Source organism: Periplaneta americana, chromosome 12 (assembly GCF_040183065.1).
Source record: "Periplaneta americana isolate PAMFEO1 chromosome 12, P.americana_PAMFEO1_priV1, whole genome shotgun sequence".
In the NCBI taxonomy this organism is placed as follows: Eukaryota; Metazoa; Arthropoda; class Insecta; order Blattodea; family Blattidae; genus Periplaneta; species Periplaneta americana.
Window position 1 is genome coordinate 162107099 of NC_091128.1, and position 24584 is coordinate 162131682.

The window sequence follows — 24584 nt, forward strand, 5'->3', positions numbered from 1 at the left end:
CATTCCTTACGAGTATTACATTTAAGAGCGAATGTAATTTACTATGTCGAATTAGGTAATTGTGCATTTTAATTTTGAAAGACGATACGGTCCAACAGGTTCTAATATCGGCGGGGAAAACAAGTCGTGCTCATTACCCTTATCACGTTTACAGTCAAAGATTACGTTTCCATTCCACAAAGGGCAGAAACATTGCATTGGAACATTCAGACGCTAAATTACCACTCATTTCCTCTGTTCAGACAAGTAGCTGAGTCACTAGTAGAGTATCTATTTTCGGATTGTTTTCATCATAAAGAGGGGGCGCGAGACAACACTGCAAGTAGGAAGGTCGTGGGTTCGATTCCCGATGACGTTATAGATTTTCTCCATTGATCCAATCCTTCTGGCTGCACTCTGGCCCTGGGATTTATTCAGTTTCTGACAGAAATGAGTACCAGGAGGCATTTCCTTATGGGTAAAGCCAGTGACATCCCTACTGCCATTAATGCCGATTGCCTCCTGCTGCCCTGTCGGTCTCCATACCTTTTATCATAATAAGCCGAGCCATGACTTGGTTGGACGACAGCTTTTTTTTTTCGAGCTGGCCGAGGTTCACTTCTCAGCAGTGCCAAGGGTCGAAGCGGCGCTGGGGCAGGTGTTCAACTATTACTTCGATTTCTCCTGTCATTTAATTTCACCATTGCTCCATCATCCATATATCACCGCGCCTAGTGGTGTGCGACAGTCCAACCACCTGCACAGATTATCATTGGTCCATAGAAGTGACTTCATACTTGATTGTCTCAAGTGCCGAAAATAGGATTGAAGATCATTATCATAAAAACGAAAATGGATTTTTCATTTTCCTGTAACAGTGATACTGTCTTGCTTCTTAGTCAAAGAGTTTCCTGATTTCTGACAAGTGAGTAATGTTGAGGAAATATCGTTCTCAGACACTGCATTAAGGAAAGAAGAAATACGACCCTCTCTTATTTTAAACATACAGAATCATGTGATAACATGGATTGTTTTAGACGTAGGCTAACAAGGAAGATAATTTACATGCGCTCTGCCAACCAAGCTACAAGACTGCTTTACTTGTAATAAAATTTACGATACTCGACTGATCTTTTTCCTTTTCGAAGGAAGCTATTTTAAGAATTTTTTAGACCACTTAAAAGCCCATAGTTCTCGTCCGGGGTTTGAGCCTGCGCACTTCAGAATTGGTAACCATAGATGAACATTCTGTGAACAAAATAACGATAAGACGACTTTGAGCTGATGTCTGTGTGGCACAAGACAAACCTAATACTTGTTTAGTTACATCTTGTCTCGCAGGTGTCGTTTGGGTCCGCACAAGAAACCATGTCTGATATCTTTTCGGTCAGCAGAAAGGTCACCCCAGAAATGAGAACCCTACCACAGTCTAATATATACAGTCGCGAAGCTCAATACGTAGTAAATATGCAAACATTAGGTAGTTGCTCACCACTAGGATCGCTAATATCGCCTCATTACAGGCAATGCAAAATAGTACCGTCACATTCTACTGTTTCTAGCACCCTCAAAACTCAAGCTTCGTGACTGTATATAGTAGATTGTGACCCTACTGTAGGCAGAAAGATAGGAGATCGACGAATGGAAAAAGTAACGCGAATTACGAAATCTGATGCGAGTACATAGGGTTCGTTCAGAAGAAGGCTTATCGGTGCTGCGGCTTAAGGGAAGAGGACGGTCAAATATGGCGAAAAACTAACAAATTAAAATACGTTTTGATATGTGAAAAATACATTACATACATTTTAATGCGCATTTATGGCCTTGTCCTGTCGTGACGTCATTTTTAAAGTTCTGGTGCAAAAGATTTTTAAATTACACCAAACTTTGCTTGAAATTTCCCGTAACTTCAGTTTCTTCCTTTATTCAATACACACAGTTATAATCTTTGGAAATATTAATGTTACATGCAAAATATTTGGTACATAGGCCTACGTTTTTCAGACAGTTTAGGCTATAAGGAGCTTTGAATTGTAAGAGGAATTGGTTATTTTGTTGCAATTGAAAAATATTCCTCCATATTTCTATAGAAATACCTATAAAATTAATTTTTAAAATGTAATTGTTTATCTTAAAAGTTTTAAAGCCAATATCAAAAGTGTTTTTAGGAGTAAAAGTCTTAGAAATTTTCAATTTATCTTCAAAATGGCTAAGGGAAATGCTGTATTCGGTTCTCTCTCTCTCTCTCTCTCTCTCTCTCTCCAAAATCTGTACCCCAATTTCATTTCAAAAACTAATCTGGAATTTAAGTGCTGCAGCAATGATATTGCTACACACAAAAAATTAAAGTTGTGCATCAGTTAGGAAAAAAAAATTCAAATTATCATCGTCTCCGCATAGACTATCGTAACAATATGATGCGCGTTGGTAGGTGGAAGTGTTACAGACAGCAGATTTTACATAAGAAATTTTTTCTTTGCCAGAGTTTGTATGCTCTAAGGACATTGATGTACGCGTTACATGGACATATAGGTCTAAATATACAGTAGGTTATGTCTAAAATGATGAGTCTGCATTTTTTTTGTCATTTTCTCGGACATTACTAACTCCTGCAATCTTAAAGTAGTTTGTTTAAAATCAATTAATTTAGGATTGACAGCTTGAAGCGGAAAAGTGTGTTGGAAGCACGATTTCCATACACTAATTCTTGATACACAACACAGTCTTCAGAATGACCGGGATCCATCTTTCAGTCACCAAGGCCTTTTTGTAAGATACCGAATGTTGTTTATAAACAGCTGAATGAAGTTAGTTTCACTAATTCCGTTTGTCAAAAGAATTAATGAAGTGAGGAATTGACTATAATTCAGAGACGAAGAAAAATCAGACATGCGTGCATATGAATTTATTTTACGGGAGTTCAAGCTTCCAGTGACATGGCCTGTAAATAATATTGAAACACAGCGCCGGAGGTATTAAAGTCGTAACACATGGTTGAGCATCAAAATTCTTCTGAATTTCATTATTTTTAACACTTCTTTCCATCCCTTTGCTTTCTTTGAGTCATACAAATTGGTGTAATTTAAACAGTATTAATATTATTCACAAGCGGACAATGGTTTAATTAAAGGACATTTTAATCACAATGAATCAGTATCACCTTTTCCACTGTAGTCTTTTCATATACTTGTTACAATTTTGCAGCCCCCCAAAGTGGATCTGGAAGCCTCTGCACAAGCAGAACCACAGTACTTCATCCTGAAAGCCCGGGCACGTCGGGTCTCCACAGCTACAACTGTGTGTCTTTTTCTAACAGCTTTGTTGGTAATGAGCATCGGCATTATCGGTGGCGTCTACCTGTATCGTCAGTTCGCTCGGTCACAGGTGAGTCAGTGTGTGTGTGGATTATAATTCAGCTTATATGGAGAGGTTCTATAAGGTGTCCCATAATTCTATAACTATAAGCCAAGTCTCCAAAAAACTGTTTCTTCTTTTCAAGTACTTTTGAAGACTGAGTGATGTTGTTTGATAAAGAGGGATGCATTCAAGTGATCCTATTTGTTCTAACTGCAGTCACAGGAAATATGGCTTGGAATTTAATTGGTTGCACCTGATCACACACATTTACATGGGAAATCTCATTAAACATTCTGAGACACGTGAAAGACAGATTGCTCCATGGACCACTGGGAATGTTAACAGATGAGCAGACAATAAGTTTTCCCATGTAACTGTGTACAATCAGCACTTGTTCTAGGTGCGGCTGATTAAATTTGAAATTTATAGTCTCCAAATGCTATTTCTGAACAATGTAGGGGATTGTGAGTTCATAAATGTCGTATTTCCCCTTTGTGCACGTCATACGATTTCTTATGTCCACTCGTCAATTATGGTTGTATTTGTTGCTGACTATATTTTACTTCTACATCTCCACTCCAGAAAGGGAGAGAAACATTAAAAGGTATATGCGGTATACCTGCAGATTACTTACTTTAAGATGTATGTGTGTATCCAATGCCTACCCACTTCACTTGCGTGATTCTAGTTCCGCATATTGCGGATAGAAGATAGGATTGTAACTCATTTTCAAGTTGCACACCACTTCAGTAGGCCATGCTGTGCATGATGTATATCTGTGAAGAGTTATGTCGTATACTAGGGCGTATGGAATGAGTGATGATGAAGGTGCGGAAGGGAAAAGGGGAAACCCAGTGCCGGCACAGAGCCTACTCCTGTCAAATAGTAACAAGGGCAGCCAGACTTTAACGACTCTGACAGACAAATCACTATCAACAGTGACATATGCCTTATCTTCATATGCACTGCGGAGAGATTTGGGATTTAACCCAGACATATCGGTGCACAATCTAGTGATCAAAAGTTGTGCACTGCCACCTGCACCTGAGGTAAAAATTTTACACAAAAATCTTTAACCACGCCAAGGATCGAACCCGGGCTGGGTAGTCTGGAGACAGACGCGTTACGACAGAGCTAACTCGACGGACTACTTTAAGATGTACGAATTCATTAAAGAATAACTTGCTCTCCCCATCATTGTTAATTCCATTAATATTTCACATCATTATCATTTCCATAGTTTACTCTCGCAACATTTTAAACTGTGAAGTAAGAACTGATATTAATAAGGTAACTGTGTATCAGAACTGAAAAACTTAAAGCATGCCAACAAATCCGTACTATTATTTTTCTCGCGGTATATGGCATTCACATCATTCTAACCTATCTGATTATATTTTTTCCCCCTTCCTTAACTGTAAATGAGCACAAACGCTACTTAGGTGTAAATTTTTATGACATTTTGTATATTCGATTCCCTAACTGTTTCAAATGTATATAATTTTACCTTTTAGGTGTGTTTCCAAAATGATTGTCAAATCTGGCAACCTTTTCATAAGGGAAGCTAAATTTATTATTATTATTTGTCACTATCATGTGTTTATTTGCAGATGCATCGTTTCCGAGGTTGGTGTAACATACCATACGAGGGAACCAAAGCAACAATGTATTTGGACGATCAGAACCACCCCAATCAGCATCATGCTTCTCCGTTTGCAGACCACGATTTATTTAAGGTAGTATGCCATTTGTTAAAATATTTGAAAATGTAATTTCTTGATAAACTTTTATTATGGTGTTTAAGGATATATTTAATGCTGTTTTCAGAGTCTCACAAAATCTTCCCAAGATGATGATAAAACAGGTGGATTCTTCCAAGAAGAATTTGAAATAGACTTGGAGAATGAAAACTATGAGAAAATTAATGTGCCTGACTTCCGAGATGGACGAAGGGGACGATTCATCCATGACTTCAATTCTGTATGTAGATAAAGGATACCAGAGAAGCAAAAAGCCTCTTCAGTGGTGGTTTACAAGTTGGTTGCCACACAATGGGAACGTGCACTACCATGCATGTGTAATTGATGTCTGGGAAAAAACTTAAAACAGATGTTATTGGTACACAAAAAGTGTATGGGTTGCAGTGGCATCGTCAGCAGTGAGGGCCGGTGTGCTAGTGACCACTCTACACCTTAGGCCAGCGGGCTGCTCTAAAGTAATGTGAGATAAAGGGGGACTTTGGTCCAGGATATACATTAAATAAGTAGGTGATACTGATATTCACTACAGCCAGAGCCATGTTTTTATGGTGACTATTACAATTTTACTATGTCATACTTTTGACCAATAAAATAGCACAATTTATCGCTACAATTTTATCACTTTCCTAGCATTTGTTTCTTTGTTTGCCAACATTTCAAACTGCAAATACTTTACGGTACTATTATCATGCTTTATGATCGTCATTTGTTTCACACATAGCCAACTGAAAATGGCAGCTCCTTTCAAACGTATTGGTGAAGCTAACATTAGTGAAATATAATTTTAGTAAATCAGTTAATATTGTAGTGTATTAGGGTACTTCATTTCTTCTAATCGTGTAATAGTCAATTAAATCCCACTCGAGTTTTGATTTTCACTAGATAAATCAAAACCTCTAGTGAGATTACTATTGATAATTTTCTTAAAATTGTGCGTGTCATTTTTTAAAATTACATTTATATGTCGAATAAAGTATCAAATTTTCGTGATAATTTTGCAATAAAATAATTTCTGTCATTGTGTAATAAACCATCATATCTCCTCTAACATATTTTCTTGGATGCAAAAATCAATTTCAACACATTACAAAAAATATAACTCACTAATATTTATATAAATTATTATTATTATTGCTCTAGAATATGCTATTAGGAAAGTCCAGGAAAACAAAGAGGATTTGGAATTGAACAGGTTACATCATCTGCTTATTTATGCAGATGACGTGAATATGTTACGAAAAAAATCCACTAACAATTAGGGAAAACACGAGAATTTTATTCGAACCAGTAAGGAGATAGGTTTGGAAGTAAACCCCGAAAAGACAAGTATATGATCATGTCTCGTGATTAGAACTTAGTAAGAAATGGAAATATAAAAATTGGAAATTTATCCTTTGAAGAAGTGGAAAAACTCAAATATTTTAGAGCAACAGTAACAAATGTAAATGACATTGGAGAGGAAATAAAACGCAAAATAAGTGTGAGAAATGCGTGTTATTATTCGGTTGAAAAGCTTTCGTCATCCAATCTGCTCTCAAAAAAGCTAAAAGTTAGAATTTATAAACAATTATATTACCGGTTGTTCTGTATGGTTGTGAAACTTGGACTCTCACTTTGAGAAACAGAGGTTATAGGTATTCGAGAATTATCTATCTGTCTATCTATCTTTGTAGAGTATCCAGCTATTTGCTGACAACACGTGTTCCACTATGTTTCACTATGAATTTCCTCTTCTTACAAATGATGGGTAAAAAGCATGATGCTGGTTGTAATAAGATGCTTAGAAAAATATTTGGGGCTAAGAGGGATGAAGTTACAGGAGAATGGAGAAAGTTACACAACGCAGAATTGCATGCATTGTATTCTTCACCTGATATAATTAGGAACATTAAATCCAGACGCTTGAGATGGGCAGGGCATGTAGCACGTATGGGTGAATCCAGAAATGCATATAGTGTGTTAGTTGGGAGGCCGGAGGTAAAGAGACCCTTGGGGAGGCTAAGACGTAGATGGGAGGATAATATAAAAATGGATTTGAGGGAGGTGGGATATGATGATAATCCCCGAAACAATTATACATAAATAAAATAAATTATTAATATAAAAATCATTTATCAATAAAGGAATATATAATAAACCTAAAAAATTGGATTAATCTTTCTTAGTATAGGGACCAATGGCAGGCTTATGTGAGAACGGTAATGAATCTCCGGGTTCCTTAAAAGCCATTTGTATTATTAACCAATGGATTTAATGTAAGATTATTAAAATATTTGATATATTTAGTTGAAGGACATGAATAGTAAAATGTACTAGTGAAATTGACATACTGCAACATACAAGTTACAATTTTTTCTGATTTCATTGAAGACCTTTTGTAACAATATCAGTATCACTTACATGAAACTTGTGGCTACAGTATTCCACCACATGAAAAGACGTACTTATTCCGGTTTTTCACACCATCACTTCACCTTGGGAACTGTTGAACCTACCAAAAGAAATAAAATAAAAAGGGTTGGCAAAGATTCACTCTCTGGAGTACTTTACCATTAAATTGTTTCTTTTGTGCTTAAATATGCGGATTTATTTGACACATATTGTATAAAATACCATTAAAATTTTTCTGTTATGTTCATGCAGGTCAAAAACTGTGTTCCCAAGGGCTGTTCAAGCTATCAACTAGCAGGAAAAATATTTTTAATCAGTCTCAGTGGATATACTGTGACTGTACCAAAATTGCAAGTGCCAGAAAGTCAGAACCCAACTTGTAAACCACGGTCACTTTTTCTATTGTGGTTGCGTCACTGAAGTGAGAGATACTAACTCTAGTATTGTGTTGACAGAATAAGACTGGCATAATTGATTTGGATGGACACCGATGCTTTGTGATGCCACTCAATCGTCAACGGGTACTGCCTCCAAGGTCATTGTTTGATCTCATCAGAAAGATGTGGGATGGTATGTACAATGCCATGTCTTTGTTTGGGTGATATTAACGAGGAAAAAGTAGTACAGCTGTGTGGTTTACAGGGTACTATGAGGTGGACACGGATGTAGTGAGAGAGACGATGCGTGTTGTGACACCTGCTATCACTGACTACAAGAATGTGGGCTACTACATCTCCCGGGAATGCAGTGGAGTTCCTACGTACATGCTAGAGAAAGTTGTAACGACAGGTATGTGGTTGATTTACTCCTACATATTAATATTTCTCCACCTCCTTACATGCAAACGTAATAACATTTTCTGCGATCAGCTATAATCTACTCAACAAAGGACGACTGAGCAGTATATCAGAAAATTTAGTCCCAACACTATCATCTGTAGGGGTACCTCGATTCTTTTAACAAGCAGACACATACATGTCTTTATTTATATTGTACCTTCATTACATCTAAGCACTTATCAATTCTTTTGCAAAAGCTTCTAACATATGCCAATATACAGGGAGTAATAGTGCCACATAGATGTTAGATAGCTTTGAAACCATAAGACGAATATTATGATTCTAGGGACACCAGATTTTCACGGATGAAAGAGAGTTTAAATTGTTATAGGTATGAAAGAGACTCTTTCTCTAGCAGAACAAGTTTCTTTTATACCTATACCAATTTTAACTCTAGGCTCAGCAGAAATTCGTGGGGGGGAAGAAAAAAAAAAATCATTCGCAAAAATCAGATGTCCCTAATGACGCATATTGTTTTAAAACAAAATATTTACGATTAGTATTTGCCTAGGTTATAATTTAGACTAATTATCCAGAAAATACAGGGTCCAGTAGAATGATCTCCACGATTAGAAACATAAAATAATGAGCAACATAGATCCTGTTCAAAATTTTATTTTACCATCAGACAGAAGAATGTTTGCCATTTTGACATCACTTTGTTTCAGTTGAAGACCTGTGAAGCATTAAGATCAGAAGAAACTACAGTTCAAAAGTATTGGAAAGCACGACTGCTAATGGCTTCATTGCCAAATGCTAGGCACTAGACAACAACAACATCACTTTGTTTTAAAGATATCATCCAAATGCTTGCCCTCACGAGCTATACATTTCTCATACAGTGACTGTGTGCTCTTCTTCCTCTAAAAAGCATGACTCTATTATTCCAAATTGTGCAACAGGACACCAAAAATAACATGGTCACTGTGGTGAGGTCGCTGATGCATTTCTCGAGGATTTCCTGGGGACCAATATGGAATGTTTTGTTCGTTGATGTAGCCTGACAAATGAAAAGGAGCTTAGTCATTATTGAGCACAACAGTATCGCCTGGAAAATTTTCCAATATGGTCTCATAAGCATCTTGGTGGTTGAGCCAGTAATGTTACCGAAGTTCCTGAACCACCATAACTCTGTAGGGATGGAACTAGAGGTCTAGGTGTAAGATTCGTCTGACACTCCGATCAGATATTCCCAATACCAGAGCATGTTTAATAGCTGAACATCATGAAGATGTGGCAACAGCATGCCTCACTCTTGCAATATTCTCGGGAGTCTAAATGTTGTGTCTACCAGACGACTTCTGTTTAAAAGTTGAACCTTTTGTCTCACATTTCTCACCCATATCAGTAGGGGTTTTCTTATCAGGAATTTCTTTCATGTCGACTTACTCTAAAATGGGTACAAAATTGCCACAGCGTTGCAATCACAGTCACAATTTTTTTAAAAATGCTCAACAAAAAAATGCACAATGTACACTTGTCCATGCCATGATGGTAACTGAAATGCCATGGCTTGTGCTGCTCAAAGATATATGCCACTCAATACAACTATCAAGAAACCTGTATGACGGCCAATTCAAACCAGGGAAATCATTCTGTCCGACTCTGTACATGTATTCATTTTATTGTGTTATTCCATAGGACCCATGACATACAAGCTTGGATTAATGGATATAATTAAATTACCTGAAAAGAATATTGTCAAGTCTTTGATTGATAGAACATGTTCTTATTTACTTTCAAGAGAATCAAAGACTTTTAAAGTATTGTAAGTGATTTGACGATACAACTTGTAAAGTATTGGCAAGTTTTGTGAAGTGTTGAGTTTGATAAAAATTTGAACGTGTACAAACGGCTTTCAGTTTAAAAAGTATAGGTGTTAGGGATAGCACATTGCTGGTTTGCAAATGTTAGAAAACCATAAGAAACGATGACACCATTTATTCTTGACCGTGGATAATAGTCTTGAATTACAGACTAAATAGCTCTTTAAACTGCAGTGACATACAGAAAGGTATCAGAAATCACAGATAGCTTCTACCCGACTCGACATTCATTGAAGCAAAACTGCATTGTGTATCTGTTCATATTCTTGAAGTAACTTCTACCAATAATGTATTTTAAAAGATTTTTAGAGCTCGTTTGATATGTTAACTGGATGCCTTTAATCGATTTTAAACAGTGTAAGTTTGAACAAAAACACTTGATATCATCTTATAATAACTTCTAATTCCATATGCTATAAAGAACACAATTTTTACAAGTATTTTCAATTTTATTGATGTCCATATATCGCAAATATTTATTAAGAATCAATTGGCACTGATGATTTAAATAAAAGGAGTTTAGGAAAAACAGAAATTCCCAGTTACTACTTGCCCTTCCACTCAAACTGAATGATTCTCTGCTGTTCTTACAAAACACTGTTCTTTTTCTTTCTGTTGCCTTTCCAAAATCGTTTAATTTAAATCCGAAATTTTCACCAAGTTTTCCACGCAATGGTTCATAAGCCTTATTTGTAACTGAAGTTCTTAAAAATAAAAGCCAACAACAATGAATACACTGACCTCAGAATACTGATAATCTAGAGCCACTGAAAGCTAGTCTAGTGTCTAGGCTTCGGACAATGAAGAATATCATTTCGAAACTAGTTAGCCAGGTAATTTTCTCATATTAACACGGTAAAGAAGATATAAAGTTAATCAGTGATTATATAAGTGTTTATAGAACAATAAAAGAAAAGCTGTATTCAATCTCCAAAAACACCCATTACTTGGAAGATTCTTTTCTAACTGCAAACTTTCAGCTACCTTTGGGTGGTTATTTTGACAAAGGACATGTCTGCAAATAATACACAATGTACAGTACGTTCTTTCCATAGTTTGTGAAAGTAAATTATTGCCTAAGCCACATTTTCAAAGAAGAAAACTATTTAGGAGGAATTTGTACTTAACAGTATTATTGCTTTTAGTTTTTAAAACAAGACAGGAACCTCAGTTCACATTAATGACCTGTCAATCATACAGTAGAAGAGATTACTATACCATGAGGTACAGATTTTGTATTCTCTTGGGTATGGAACAACAAGTTTTGATGGAGAAATCATTGTGCAATAAGTGAAAGTCTCAGGAATCTTCTATGCCACATCAATAAATTTAAGAATGCAGTTATATTGTCAGACTCCAAAGCAGCTATCCTATCAATAGTCTCTAAACACACACCTTCATCTCAAACAGCAGAAATAACTAAAATGCCCTCTCAATTAATATCACTCAATAAAAGAATTGTATTCCAATGGATACCTTCCCATTGTGGAATCCTAGGAAACGAGAATGCGGATGCTTTAGCAAAGAAGGGCAGCACTGCTACTTACAGACCTGTTACTAAATCTACGTATTACTCTGTGAAAAGATTTATTAAATCTACATACTTAGACTTCAACAAACAAAATTTGATAACACAATCTCAAGGAAAAAAAATGGAACTCTCTGCATCATAATCCACAGTTAATTCCCGATTTACCACGAAAATCGTCTGTAGATGCATTTAGATTGGCAACAGGCCATGATTGTTTGTCCAAACACCTGCATAGAATTGGAATATATCAGTCCCCTAACTGCCCTTTGTGCGACTCGGACCAAGAGATGGATTCGGAACACCTCAAAATCTGTGCTTCATGGGCTGGCCATGATAATATCTTTGAAAAGTATTGGAGTGCAAAAGGTCAAATGACTTTATTGTGAAACGCCTGGCATTAGAAAACAACAGATTTTGTGCTATACAAACTTCACAAAGCACTTACTGATATGTTTCCTTCACCAAATGGTAATTTTAATCGACTCTAATAATTGACTAAAATACATTTGATTGGTTGATCGATTTGATTAATTGATAACTGTTTTCATTTCCTGATATACCCCCTTCTGTAATAATATACTATATGTAAAACTTATTTATCTGTTGAAATAGACATGGAAATAGGTATGTACTTTATATTATGGAACTATACTTTTATGCACACTGTTAATAAGTGATTAACATAAATCATTATCAATGACAGGGAAGTAGGTATACGTGCATTTGTTGATTAACGAATTAAAAATACGATGACAGACTGTATAAATAATGGCTGATAGTTACTTATGTTCTTTTGTTGCAGTTTATTACATTGACAATTTTTTCTGTTGGCAGTGTACAAGAGAAGTGCAGATGAGCGAGTGGTGTATGCCATGTTTGCGGGCAGTCACATTATGGAGTTTGACATTACGAATATGAAGGATGTGCAAGAATTTGAAGAAAAGCAGTTAAGCCCCTAGGCATTGAAAATATTTCTCTTTATATTATTATTATAATTATTATTACGATTATTATACTCAACATTTGTAAAGTCGCTAAGATGTTTCCAGGTTTGTATTACACTATATATATGTTGATTTGTAGAGTCAAGCTTAGATCAAAAGACTGATAATGAAATCAGAAGGAAATAGTATCCCTGTTCATTACTAGAGTTTTATTTGTAAGGCACTATAGAATCGTGAACTTACCTTGATTTATTTGTAAGAGTAGATGACACATAGGGGCAGGAATAATTGTGTTAGGAATTCTTTGATGGTTCATAAGCATCAGACACTTCATCTTTTATAATAATGCTGTAGTTAACATTTATTTGTTGCACGACCAGCAATAATAGACACACACATGCTGGATGTTCATTAGTTTGTTTCTTAATGTATACATATCTACGAAGGTTGGAACAGAAGAGAAAGCAATGTGAGTTTATGTTGTTCACCATTATTATAAATAAAAATAATTTAAACATTTATGCCAGAGGTTCTCCATTAATAGCTTTCTGCCTCATGTGGAACAATTTCTTCACCCACTTGTCCAACTTAGCCTGTGGGTCCACACTCAACTGAAACACAAGAAATTTTATTTTGTATAGTACTTATCAAATGCTTTTGTTTGGAGTTTTACTATCAACCTTCCCTTCCTCCCTCACTTATTTCTCGACTTGACATCAGGTATAAATGTTATGTTTTATTTAATGATGTTCACAACTGCTGAGGTGCCAGAATTTTGTCCTGCAGAAGATCTTTTACACGCCAGTAAATCTACTGACATGAGTCTATCACATTTAAGCACACTTAAATGTCATCGACCTGGCCCTGGATCAAACTTACAACCTCGGGCATAGAAGGCCAGTGCTATACCAACTGCGCCAACCAGGCTGACATCAGATATACAGGGAGTAACAAAAAGGTATGTCAAAACTTTAGGAAACATTCCTCACATATAGCAGATGAAAATGTTACAGAATCATTGGTCTGAAAAACACTATTTCCTTGTTGATCTTTTTCTAGACTGCTTACATTGCATGATGTCCAAACTATTTTCTTTTAAGTGGAATGGCATCACAACTATCTTGTGCATTCCACCCCATACCAGAGCACTGAAAAACACACAAACAGAATTTAAGGTACATCACCCCCACACCATTTGTAATTAATTACATTCCAGAGGTAAATAAGAGCATCTAATAATCAGACTGTTCTGGTGTGGGCTTATTATACAGTTGCTATGATGGCATTCCACACTAGCTTGTGCATCATACAATATAAGCAGATTTGTAGAAAATGACCTCTAACAAGGAAATAAAGCATTTCCTTATCATGTTCATATAACATATTGTCATCCTGTATGTATGAGGAAGGGGGAAAGGAATTGGCCACCCTACCACATTATTTCCTGGTTTAGTTGCCTCATTAGCGGTACCTTGTGTCACTTATAAGGTTCAAATCTGTCTTTGGACAGTTGGCTAAAGTACTGTAACTTTTTGCCACACCCTGTAAGTAAATACTTGTGATGTAGAATAGGCACAATGCATCACACTGACAACAGAGATGGAACAATAGTCATTCATCTACAACCATAAATCACGCACTCCTATGGAAAGAAGGCCCATTGTGCAGTGTCCTGAGTACGTCTGTACAAAGGTGATGTTAATGTTTTGTATTGGGAGGGTGGGGAAAAACGACATATGCAAAAAAAGTATATCAAATATCAGATGAAAGGTATCCAAGATTAAAAACTTGTTTCGGAAAATAATCGTTGGTTTACTTCTAAAATCTCTTAACTGGATTTGAAGAAATTGTATAGACCCAGAAACAAAATTTGAGCCACCTGAATTTTCCAAGTTCCAGTTATAGCATAATGCCCATGCTCAGTGCTTCGTTTCTGGGTCTGTACAAGAGTGAAAAATACCTTATTGTTTTTATAACCCAGCTAACAACTGTTATTTATTTTTAAAATGTAACACTTGTAGACTTTTGTGTTAATGTATACACACATTTCAACTTTCGGGAAAAACTGAACTTACGAGGTGTTAGAAGCCAACAGTGTCAGGTCTTGGTTACATAATCACAAAGAATCACTGAAAGTTTTTTTTTTTTCACCCATACTCCATGTAAGTGCCTACATCAGCTGGTGACATGCATATGCAAAGCTACGTAACATCAATGGTGACACCATAGAAACAGGTTCAATGTATATGTGGCTAGCAGAGTTACACTCCGTTATGTCTGTGCAACATCATTTCAAAACTTGATAACCCCTACACACAAAAAACATTTGGTTCTGGAATAATAAACTGAGAACTACAGGTAGTCTGTGTGTAAATTATACTGGAAAGTCACTGACCTCTGAAGAATATATCAATCACATTAGGAAGGCATTTCAATGAAGTCATCAGAAATCAGTTCGTGCTACAACTTGCACATTTGATATTGCATGACGTGGTGCACAAAAGGCTCCATCTAAGGGCATACACGATTCAATACCAAAACAAAAAAAACAAAAAAATCTGCCAGTCTGGCCCATCAGTTTTGTCACATTAGGAGATTCTCACGAACTTTCATTTTCAGTGAATAGTCGAACCTAAAATTAGTGTATTATTTGTGTTGTGCAGTGTGTTTTAATAAAGAAAATCCACAAAGTTTTTATGTTTATTCAGTTATGAGCAAGTGATAGAGAAATAAGCTTAACATGGCTGCAGTTTCAACATTTGGCACCATGAAATATGATATATATACATATTTTTGTATTTACAGGTATTTATTTAATTATCTGGAACAAGCCTGGTCCCTTTTGTGCCGGTTAAGAAGGAAACTACTGGTTTTTTTTTTTTTTTTTTTTTTTTTTTTTTTTTTTTTTTTTTTTTTTTTTTTTTTTTTCCCCCCATTATAACAACAATTTTATGGTAAGCTTTGTCTTCTAGGCAGCCTTCACTTGGAGGAAGCTGAATAAAATTTATTCGAAATAAAATAAACACAATTACTGTTTTGAATTAGCTATCGTAGTTGAATGTGCAACCTGTTTACCTTGTTGGTGATCTATTACATTAATTTTATAATCTCAAGCTTTCCAGATGAAGAGAATTACGCAAGAGATTTTGATGAGTGAAAAATTATAGACTTTCGTAGTAAATGTCTGATTTCAATACTTACACTTGTATGAAAAATGCTCTCTGGATCTTCTACCACTTGAGGGACAGTGTGGACAGTAGGTACAGAGTCCTCAGTTAAGTCAATGATAGGGGTGTCTGTAGACACTTGGTTTCCGATTGATTTTGATGAAACAAAGCGTTTCTGAACAAAACTGGAATCGTTAATCTCATCTAAAACATTTCCTGGATACATTGGAATAACAGGCTCTGGAAAGAGTAATGCAAATATACAATATTAATACAATGACTGATACATCTTGACTACACAACTTTTAACACTATATCACTTCGGAATATAAAGTATATACAGGGTTTTTCATAAGGAATAATGCAAATAAAACTAAAATTAACTCATTGATTTTACAGTAACGTTTACATTCTTAAGTTAACTCTTATGTTATTTTAATTTGAAGGCCCATTCACAATGAAAATTAAACATAAATACAGAAGTTTGCGGACAGGTTACCAAATGGAATCATTCACAATGATTCACATAAACATTGACATTAACATTAGACGTTAACATGAAAGTTTGCAAACTACAAACTTTCATGTTTATGCTTAAGTACTTTGGAAACAATGCATAATGATAGAGCGCTGAAGTAGACAATATTTTAGGCTATTTTTCATTGTGAGTGTGCTTGCCTGCACAGCACCACTCCAACCTGCTGGAGCTCACCTCTATGTAAATCCTCTTTGCGAATAGACCCACCCGTGAGTAGCCCCTGCTGCCGCAGCTGGTCATCAGCCGACTGAGCGGCTTTGATTGCTCGCTGCAACTTGGCTCGCAGCTGCTCCTCGGTGCTCGGCTCCTGCTTCAGGATCACCGGGGAGTTGGACTTATTCTTTGACACCGATCTCGATCTATATCTGCTCCTTTCCTTAGAACGAGATCTGGATCTAGATCTTCGTCTTGATCTCTCTTTTGACCGCGATCTTGAACGTGTATGACCTCTAGAATGCTTGTCTCCAGATCTAGATCTATCCCTTGATCTATCTCTAGACGATCTTCTACTGCGTCCTTTGCTACTAGAACGGGACCTCAAACTGTGTGAAGAATCTGAAGTCTTGTTGTAATGACGACTTCTATGACTAAAACCAAATTATTATTGTTACTATATTCATAACACGGTCTAAAGAGATTCATAAAACTCCATATTGGGAGAAGGGAAGAAAGACCACCAATTTAAATTTGTATTCAAAACCTATGAAGTCCTATAATGTACAAATCTAGCTTTCAGATAAAGCTTTCTGTGAAGCAGACATGAATAATTTCAAGGGAAAAATTGTTCCAGGGCTGGGACCTCTGGCTGAACACACCAATGCTCTAACCAACTGAGGTACCGAAGAACTTCACCTGACACCATCTCAATTTTTCCCTTTGTATCCACATAACTCTAATGGGCTGACAAGATGCCAGAAACCCACATCAAGTGTGCACAAACTCTATGTGACTTGAATTGTGGTTTTCTGTTAACTTATCTACAATAACGTATATATCATGCAAATCTAGCTTTCAGGTATAGCTCCTATAATGTAATTTTAAATGCTGCAATGAAACTTCTGTACTTTGGAATATTGTGTTACTGATATTACTCTGTTTACAAGTTTGTGTAGAGTCAGATTTTGTAAAGCACAAATATTAATACAGTAGAACCCCGATTATCCATCACGCTATTAACTGATTGGCAGATTAACCAACTGTCTTTCTCTCGCTTTTCTTTTTTGCTACAGAAATATATAAAGTACTATACATTATATTAGCACGTTATATTTTTTTTGGAAAGGGTTATTATAAGAGATTACCCTTACACAGTATGGTCTACTGTTCGAGTTTTCATACTGTGTAATTTCAATACAAAATATCTTTCACGAGTATAAAAAAAGAAATCGTGTTGTGCTAAGTATAAAAAAGTGCAAATAACTGGTTTGGGGAACAAGAAACTGAGGCTCATCTCAGAATACGAGATTGGAGTGCAATTTAATAAGAACCAAGGATAAAATGTATAATCTATGTAACACGAGACCTCCACTATTCCTATCGTTCTACAGATAGCCATTACAAGAGTTTTCTTGCCTCTTAAAAACTCGTTAACAACCAGACTTAAATCAGTGAACTTCTGATCCACTACCTAGCATCTTCAATACAAGGCCATAGAGGAAATTACGAAAGTCTAAGAATTATTCACTAAATTTATGAAAATCTTTTATGGTACGGATTATCCGATTTCAATTAACTGTTCACCCCACCCCCTTCATTACTGCGGATAGTTGAGGTTCTACTGTAATACATAAAATGTGTATTCTACAGAGGCCTACCTTCTTTGCTATTTATGGAATATATAGTGACATGCGCTGCAGCCAAGAAGTCAAGAGGAGGATAGCAATGGTAAAAGAATCTTTTAATAGTAATAAGAGCATTTTCTGCGGACTTCTGGAAAAAGAACAATGTAAGAGAAACGACTGGAAGCATTTGAAATGTGGGTATGAAAGAGAATGGAACATGTGAAATGGATAGACAGAATAAGAAATGAAGCTGTGTCGGAAAGAGTGGGAGAAGAAAGAATTATGCAGAAACTGATCAGGAAGAGGAAAAGAAATTAGCTGAGTCACTGGCTGAGAAGAAACTGCCTACTGAAAGACGCACTGGAAGAATGGTGAAGGGAAAAAAAGCTTGGAGCAAAAGAAGATATCGTATGCAGAGACTAAGAGGAAGGTGGAAAATACGGAAGACTGAAGAATGCTGTGTTTGTAGTGAAAGACCTGCTCTTGTGCTGAAAGCTATGCATGAACAGTATATATTTTTGACGGAGATTTCATGGGAAGGCTCGTCACAATTTGTCAAAATTATTACTGGTATTAAAAAAACCGGAAGTATACAACTAATAACCTAACATAACATTACCAGGTTAGTTTAGGATAGGTTAGATTGGGTTAAGGTTAGGTTAGATTAGTTTAGAATGTGATAGGTTATGTTAGGTTACAGTCGAAATTATGTGTTTCCGAAATGTTTTTCTATTACCTTTCGAAAATGGAGAATAAAATCGTCGTTTGTAGAGGGATGAGGGGAAAGGAAAAGTTTGAAAATCGTGGAGTGGTCGTCCTCTAGAATTACCCATGATTGTATTAAATACTCAAAACTTTATCTATCCTTATAAAAAAGAATGATAATCATCAAGGTAATCAACAGTTCACCTCTTACTTTTAAATAATACATGAAATTAAAAATGTATTAAAACTACATCAATTAAAAAATAATTAAGTTCAACGTCTTTTGTTCAAAGAAGCGTCCTTACTCACCTAGACTTACTATGCCTATCTCGGCTTCTGGAACGGTGACCCTTGCTCCTTTTATGTTTATAAGATTTTCTCTTGTAAGAATAGTGGCTATCAGAACTGGATCCAGATGAACTCCTTGACCTGGGAGATATAATTGCTGTAATTATGTTCCCATTTCTAGTTTATTGTGAAGATGTGCATGAAGATGGTGATAACATATTTTACAATATATATACATCGTTAATACCTTCCTCTCATCTTGTTCGATATGCTTCTTCGTTGACTGTGGTCATCACCTCTGCTTGAATCAGACTCGCTGGAGTACCTACTCATCCACAACCTATAGAATATATGCAAGTTCAAGCACTTTTTTCATCTCACTCCATTACATAATTGCGACAATATTTACACGAATTATGGTTTTAGTCGTGATACATGATTACAACGACGATAACCTTGATTTAGACCCACTGTCTTCGACAATGTTTGATGAGGGGATGGATTAGACATTTTAACCCTTTCATTCACTGCATCCTCTACAGAGAACAGCAACTTCAAAGCCGCTTCATGAACAGTTGTTGACAAGCCCTTTAGCCACCTTGTCCTCTCAAGTGGACAGTTCATATCTGGAAATCTAGGCATCATGCTGTAATAATGAGACTGTGGGCAATTCACAAAAACTTAAAAGGAGTCAAGAACAAACAATTAGGGACTTTTCTAAACAAAAATCACAATTCGTGAGTGAAAGGGTTAATCCATTAATCCATTGCCAGTGTACAGGTTAGGTACGAGTAAGGTTTGATGGGGGGATATATTAGCGATATTTCAACCCATTGCCAATGATAAATAGCTCACTATCAGTGACAAAATTTGCTCGAGTTTAATGAGACACAAGCTAACCCAATGACAATAAAAATAGCCCACTGTCATTCACAAAGTTACGTCTTTACATTTCATTCGTCGGTAGTACGTCTTCATGCAGCCGGCGATATATTTACCAATGGCGTACTCTCATTAATAGGCCTTCTTTGTAGCCTCCGAGACTTTATTATAAGATATTTAAGAAACGCGCCAATTTGGAGTGGAATTCCGTCTCGTTTTCATTCGTGTACGCATTACAAACTCTCCCAAACTATGTTTCAAAATTAAATTTTATGTTGACTCCTAAAACTGGTAGGATACTGACACCAATCCAGTTTAAAACAGGCCTTCCTTGCAAATTTTGAAGTTCTTCCTTTCAGTATTTTGAGACGTCTCAATGTATTGATGAGAATGTGCACTAACTATAACAGAACATTACATCTTATATTAGAGGTCACACAAAACAATTCCTCTTAATTACAATTAAGACATGCTAATTTATTAACAACTAATTTCGATTTTCCTCTTGCTACGATACTACTCAACATAATTTCATGTGAAAAAAGTGGTACCGTATTTGACTAAACCTCCAGTCCCGTACAATTTAGATTTTTCTCTTTTCGGCTTTATAACGAACATGTCATATAATCTATAAGTTCTCAAAATAATATTCATAAGCACTAAAATACCGACCTTTCTTTGAATAATGGTAATATTAATTGAAAACACCTACTTCGTAAAAAGTTCCTCACACACTTTGTTTACGATATGTGTTTGATCTGCAGTAGCCATAGGATGCGATCCAATAGGCAGTGGCAGACCAAACACGTAAGTACTACCAACATTAAAGTCACAAAAATCCCTCGCATAGAGAAATATACTTTTACACGTCTCTCGTATTATATTAATTCCCTGCCTATTGCTCGTTTCTCTTATTTTCCAAGTGTTACTACCACAGAACAACAAAATAATGTTACTACTATTCACTGCTACTGCCTGCTCAATCAAAGTTATTTTGCCGCTATGTGGTAGACAGTGCCCGCCGCTATTATAACATTATCAGTATATGCCAACGAATTAGAAAGAGATTACCTCTCTTTCTATAACTCGTTGGTATATGCAAAGTCACTACCTACCACCACAGTCTAGTATATACAATTACGAAGCTTGAGTTGTGAAGGTGCCAGGAACAATAGACTGTGCTGGTACTATTTCGCATTGTCTGTAATGAGACGATATTAGCGATCCTAGTGGTTAGCAACTATCTATGGATGCATACTTACCACGTATTGAGCTTCCTGACTGTATATACTAGACTGCTGCCACCCTAGATCATGATCTAGGCTGCCACCTAGCAGCTACTAGAGGTAATTGTCTCCAGTAGCAATGATAATCCTGCCCTAGTTTTATCGTATTTATTTTTATTTTATTGGGTTATTTTACGACGCTGTATCAACATCTAGGTTATTTAGAGTCTGAATGATATGAAGGTGATAATGCCGGTGAAATGAGTCTGGGGTCCAGCACCGAAAGTTACCCAGCATTTGCTCGTATTGGGTTGAGGGAAAATCCCGGAAAAACCTCAACCAGGTAACTTGCCCCGACCAGGATTCGAACCCGGGCCACCTGGTTTCACAGCCAGACGCGCTGACCTTTACTCCACAGGTGTGGACTTTTATAGTATGGATGGCCATCCATACAACGAACGCTTCGTGAGACGACTTAACAGGTTGGGTTGCGTGTTGGGGGTGGATGTCATACAATGGGGGCAGGACTTCTGGAACACATCCACCGTCGGTTTAAGGCAGAAGTCTAGGAACACATTTTGGCAAATGTAATGATCCCTTCCACCCGAAAATTATATCCAGAAAGAACACCTTTCTTCCAGCAGGATAATCATCCAACACACACCAGCAACCGGATTCAAAGATTGTTTACGAGGAGGCGTGATGTCGACCCAGTCGACTGGCCTCCAAATTCACCAGATATGACTACGATTCAAAATTTGTGGGCTGCAGTCAAAAGGATCCTACGCTCTAATTGGGCAGAACAATCACCCATTCGGACACCTGAGGACAGACTTCTAGATGGGTGGGAGGAGGAGGAGGCTAAGAATTTAGACCTGTTCCATAATCTTGTGAACTTCATGCCGCCCAGAATGAGGGCAGATGTTGACGCAGACAGTTTGTGGACAAGATGCTAGTCCCCACCACAGACCTTTTTTGTTAATATATTAACAAATTGTTTGTTTTTATTTCTTTGATATGCATCTGGTTTTTTTAGGACGTGAAATAAGTATTTTTGTTTATACAGGCCAGGTCTCGCCTATTAATAATCCACAGGCGATGGGCAATAATATTTTTGCAAGGCAGGCATAGCAAAGTTTGTTAACAAATGCCATTTCACATTTAAACTAATAAATTAAAATAAAGAAAAAATAATACCATACCGGGAGGCAAACTCACAACAACCTCTTGTATGGATGTCAAACATCTTACCACTGGGCCACACACTGCTCGTAAGGTTTACTACATTATAGACGGACGACTTTCAATGAAGAGACACCTCAGCAATGCCTTGCAGTGGGTTACGTTTACACGAGTGAACCGCACGATAGAACTTAGCATTTCTATCGACCAAGAGTCAGCCCATTCTTTTTGCCGTTACATGTAAATTGCCATCATTACACAACACCAATACAACTAGTCAAGGATGAAAATAATGTAATAGAGTTATATATAATAATAACAATACTATCAATGGTCAACATTTTCGAACAAAACCTTTCAATATATCACTTGATGAATGACAGAGCAATGCTGAGAAGACTGAATGGCATTTTTGCAACAACATGTGATCAGTGTTGCAAAGTTTTCAGATATATTCGAAAAAAAACAAGTAGATCAAACATATGAAGACCATTTTAATCAGTAACCTTAGTGGGTGTTTTCTAGTGTAGCATGAACGAAATGAGTAACATAAAAAAAAATTACTTCCAAATTTGATTCATGTTCTGTAACATTAGTTTCGTTTTAATAGACAATATTTCTGTGTCAAGTATCCTTCTTTATGTTCACCGAATTGATTCAGTCTGCTGTGAAGTGTACTTCTCTGGAAATTGACTAAATTTGTTAAAAAATAGTTTCTGGATATAAAGGAAAGTTATGGCACATGGAAACAAATTTGTTTGGTTCTCTTGAATAATGTCTTTTTTAATAGAAAATGGTGTTTTTATTATTGCATTTCGAAATACACAACAGTATTTACAGAAAGCTTTAAATGTTTTATCATACAGGTACTTATCATTTTATATTGTGTACATTAAAAAGTATATACTCTTTCTCAAATATGGTTTGCAAACTAGACTGCAATGAGTCCTAACAAATATATCTCTGAACATTTATTGAGGCTGGTCTCTGATTTCATTTTCTCTGAACAATCGTTTCCGCAGTGGACAGTAGTGTCTCTTGAAGTGGCCAGAACGTTTGAATTCCCGTTTACAATCCTTGCAAGTAAATGACTGATGAGAGTATTCGTGACTCTTGACCTGCTGCAACTGTGAGAAGCTTTTGTTGCACACTGAACACGGGAATGCTTTCTCCTTCAAGTGGATGTATGTATGACTCCTTAGCCTGGCAATATTTGGGAAAACAGCAGGACATCCTTTACATTTAAACGGACGTTTCATCATGTTATGAGCGATTGAGTGCACAACTAGTTCTTTCTTGCTTGTAAGATACTGAGGGCAGAAAGAGCACTTAATGGATTTTTTAACCTCCTCATGAGTACTATAATGTTCTTCCAGAACTGAATTTGTCCTATATTTCTTGGAACAGATAATACAAACATTAGTCTTTTTTGGAGCCTCTTTCCTTATGTGAATTTTACAGTGTCTCTCCAAAGTGTACAAATTGTAGAAAATTTTCTTGCAAGTATCACAACAATAGCTATGATCCTGGCTAGTTTCTGTTTTATTTTTTGTTATCTCTGTTTTTTGCTTTTCACGTGTACTTTTATCCTCAGGTGAACAAGAATGATCTTTGAGATCTATAAATCTGCGGAACTCTTTTTTGCAAGTGCTACAGACATGGTTTTTCCTCAGGGATTTGTTAAGATAGTGCTTCTTGTAAATATTTGGAACTGACACTTTCGGTGAAGGTGAGGATCCCACAGTGCACTTCACACAGACCGGTCCCTCCTTCATGCTCGTATTTAATTCACCACCGCATTCACTGCATACATCAACAGCAACGAATTCCTCTTGCTTGATGTCTTCTGGGCGAATGATTGTATTCTGCGAAGGACAATATTCTTGCTGGCAGATCAAAGGCTGCAACCTGTACCAAATAAGGCACAATCTATAAAAATTGACTTGATACATATTTCTCGTAAGGAACAGGAACACACAAGAATTATGTTATTATATTGCACTGAAATTTATTACACCAAGGATGAAAATTTCATGTATGGTGATTTTTCTTGCTAGTAAAGTCTGAAACGCTTGATGTACAGTCTGATCTGTTTGGAAAGATATAAAATAAGATGACTATAAAATTTATAATGGGGGTGCTGTAGAATTCATCTGTTTCAATGTGATACTGAAGCACAGAAGTTTTA

At 36.4% G+C, this 24584-nt stretch overlaps 3 protein-coding genes across 5 annotated transcripts in view; 1 reads left to right on the forward strand and 2 right to left on the reverse strand.

Moving 5' to 3' along the window:
* The window catches only part of LOC138711103 (integral membrane protein 2C), a 26637-nt gene extending 13489 nt beyond the window's left edge, over positions 1-13148 (forward strand). For both annotated transcript variants that reach the window (XM_069842427.1, XM_069842426.1), the window contains exons 2-7: positions 3184-3363; positions 4947-5072; positions 5164-5316; positions 7943-8057; positions 8130-8276; positions 12518-13148. In XM_069842427.1, coding sequence (XP_069698528.1) covers positions 3184-3363; positions 4947-5072; positions 5164-5316; positions 7943-8057; positions 8130-8276; positions 12518-12642 — 846 coding nt within the window. In that variant the 3' untranslated portion in view covers positions 12643-13148. The remainder of the gene's footprint in view (positions 1-3183; positions 3364-4946; positions 5073-5163; positions 5317-7942; positions 8058-8129; positions 8277-12517) is intronic.
* Positions 12970-20787, reverse strand: LOC138711101 (serine/Arginine-related protein 53-like). Of its 2 annotated transcripts, none has more exons than XM_069842425.1 (6): positions 20661-20787; positions 19354-19446; positions 19128-19247; positions 16507-16919; positions 15829-16034; positions 12970-13238 (listed from the first exon to the last, which is right to left on the reverse strand). In XM_069842425.1, the coding sequence occupies exons 2-6, from the start codon at positions 19437-19439 to the stop codon at positions 13146-13148; spliced, it is 918 nt and encodes a 305-aa protein (XP_069698526.1). In that variant the 5' UTR covers positions 19440-19446; positions 20661-20787; the 3' UTR covers positions 12970-13145. The 2 variants fall into 2 exon arrangements, with proteins under 2 accessions (XP_069698526.1, XP_069698525.1); XM_069842424.1 differs by having other exon boundaries at positions 20701-20781.
* A 2388-nt stretch (positions 20788-23175) lies between these two features.
* Positions 23176-24584, reverse strand: part of LOC138711108 (zinc finger protein 25-like) — a 31523-nt gene continuing 30114 nt past the window's right edge. The window contains exon 4 of the mRNA XM_069842434.1: positions 23176-24304. Within this exon, the coding sequence (XP_069698535.1) occupies positions 23368-24304 (937 nt within the window). The 3' untranslated portion in view covers positions 23176-23367. The remainder of the gene's footprint in view (positions 24305-24584) is intronic.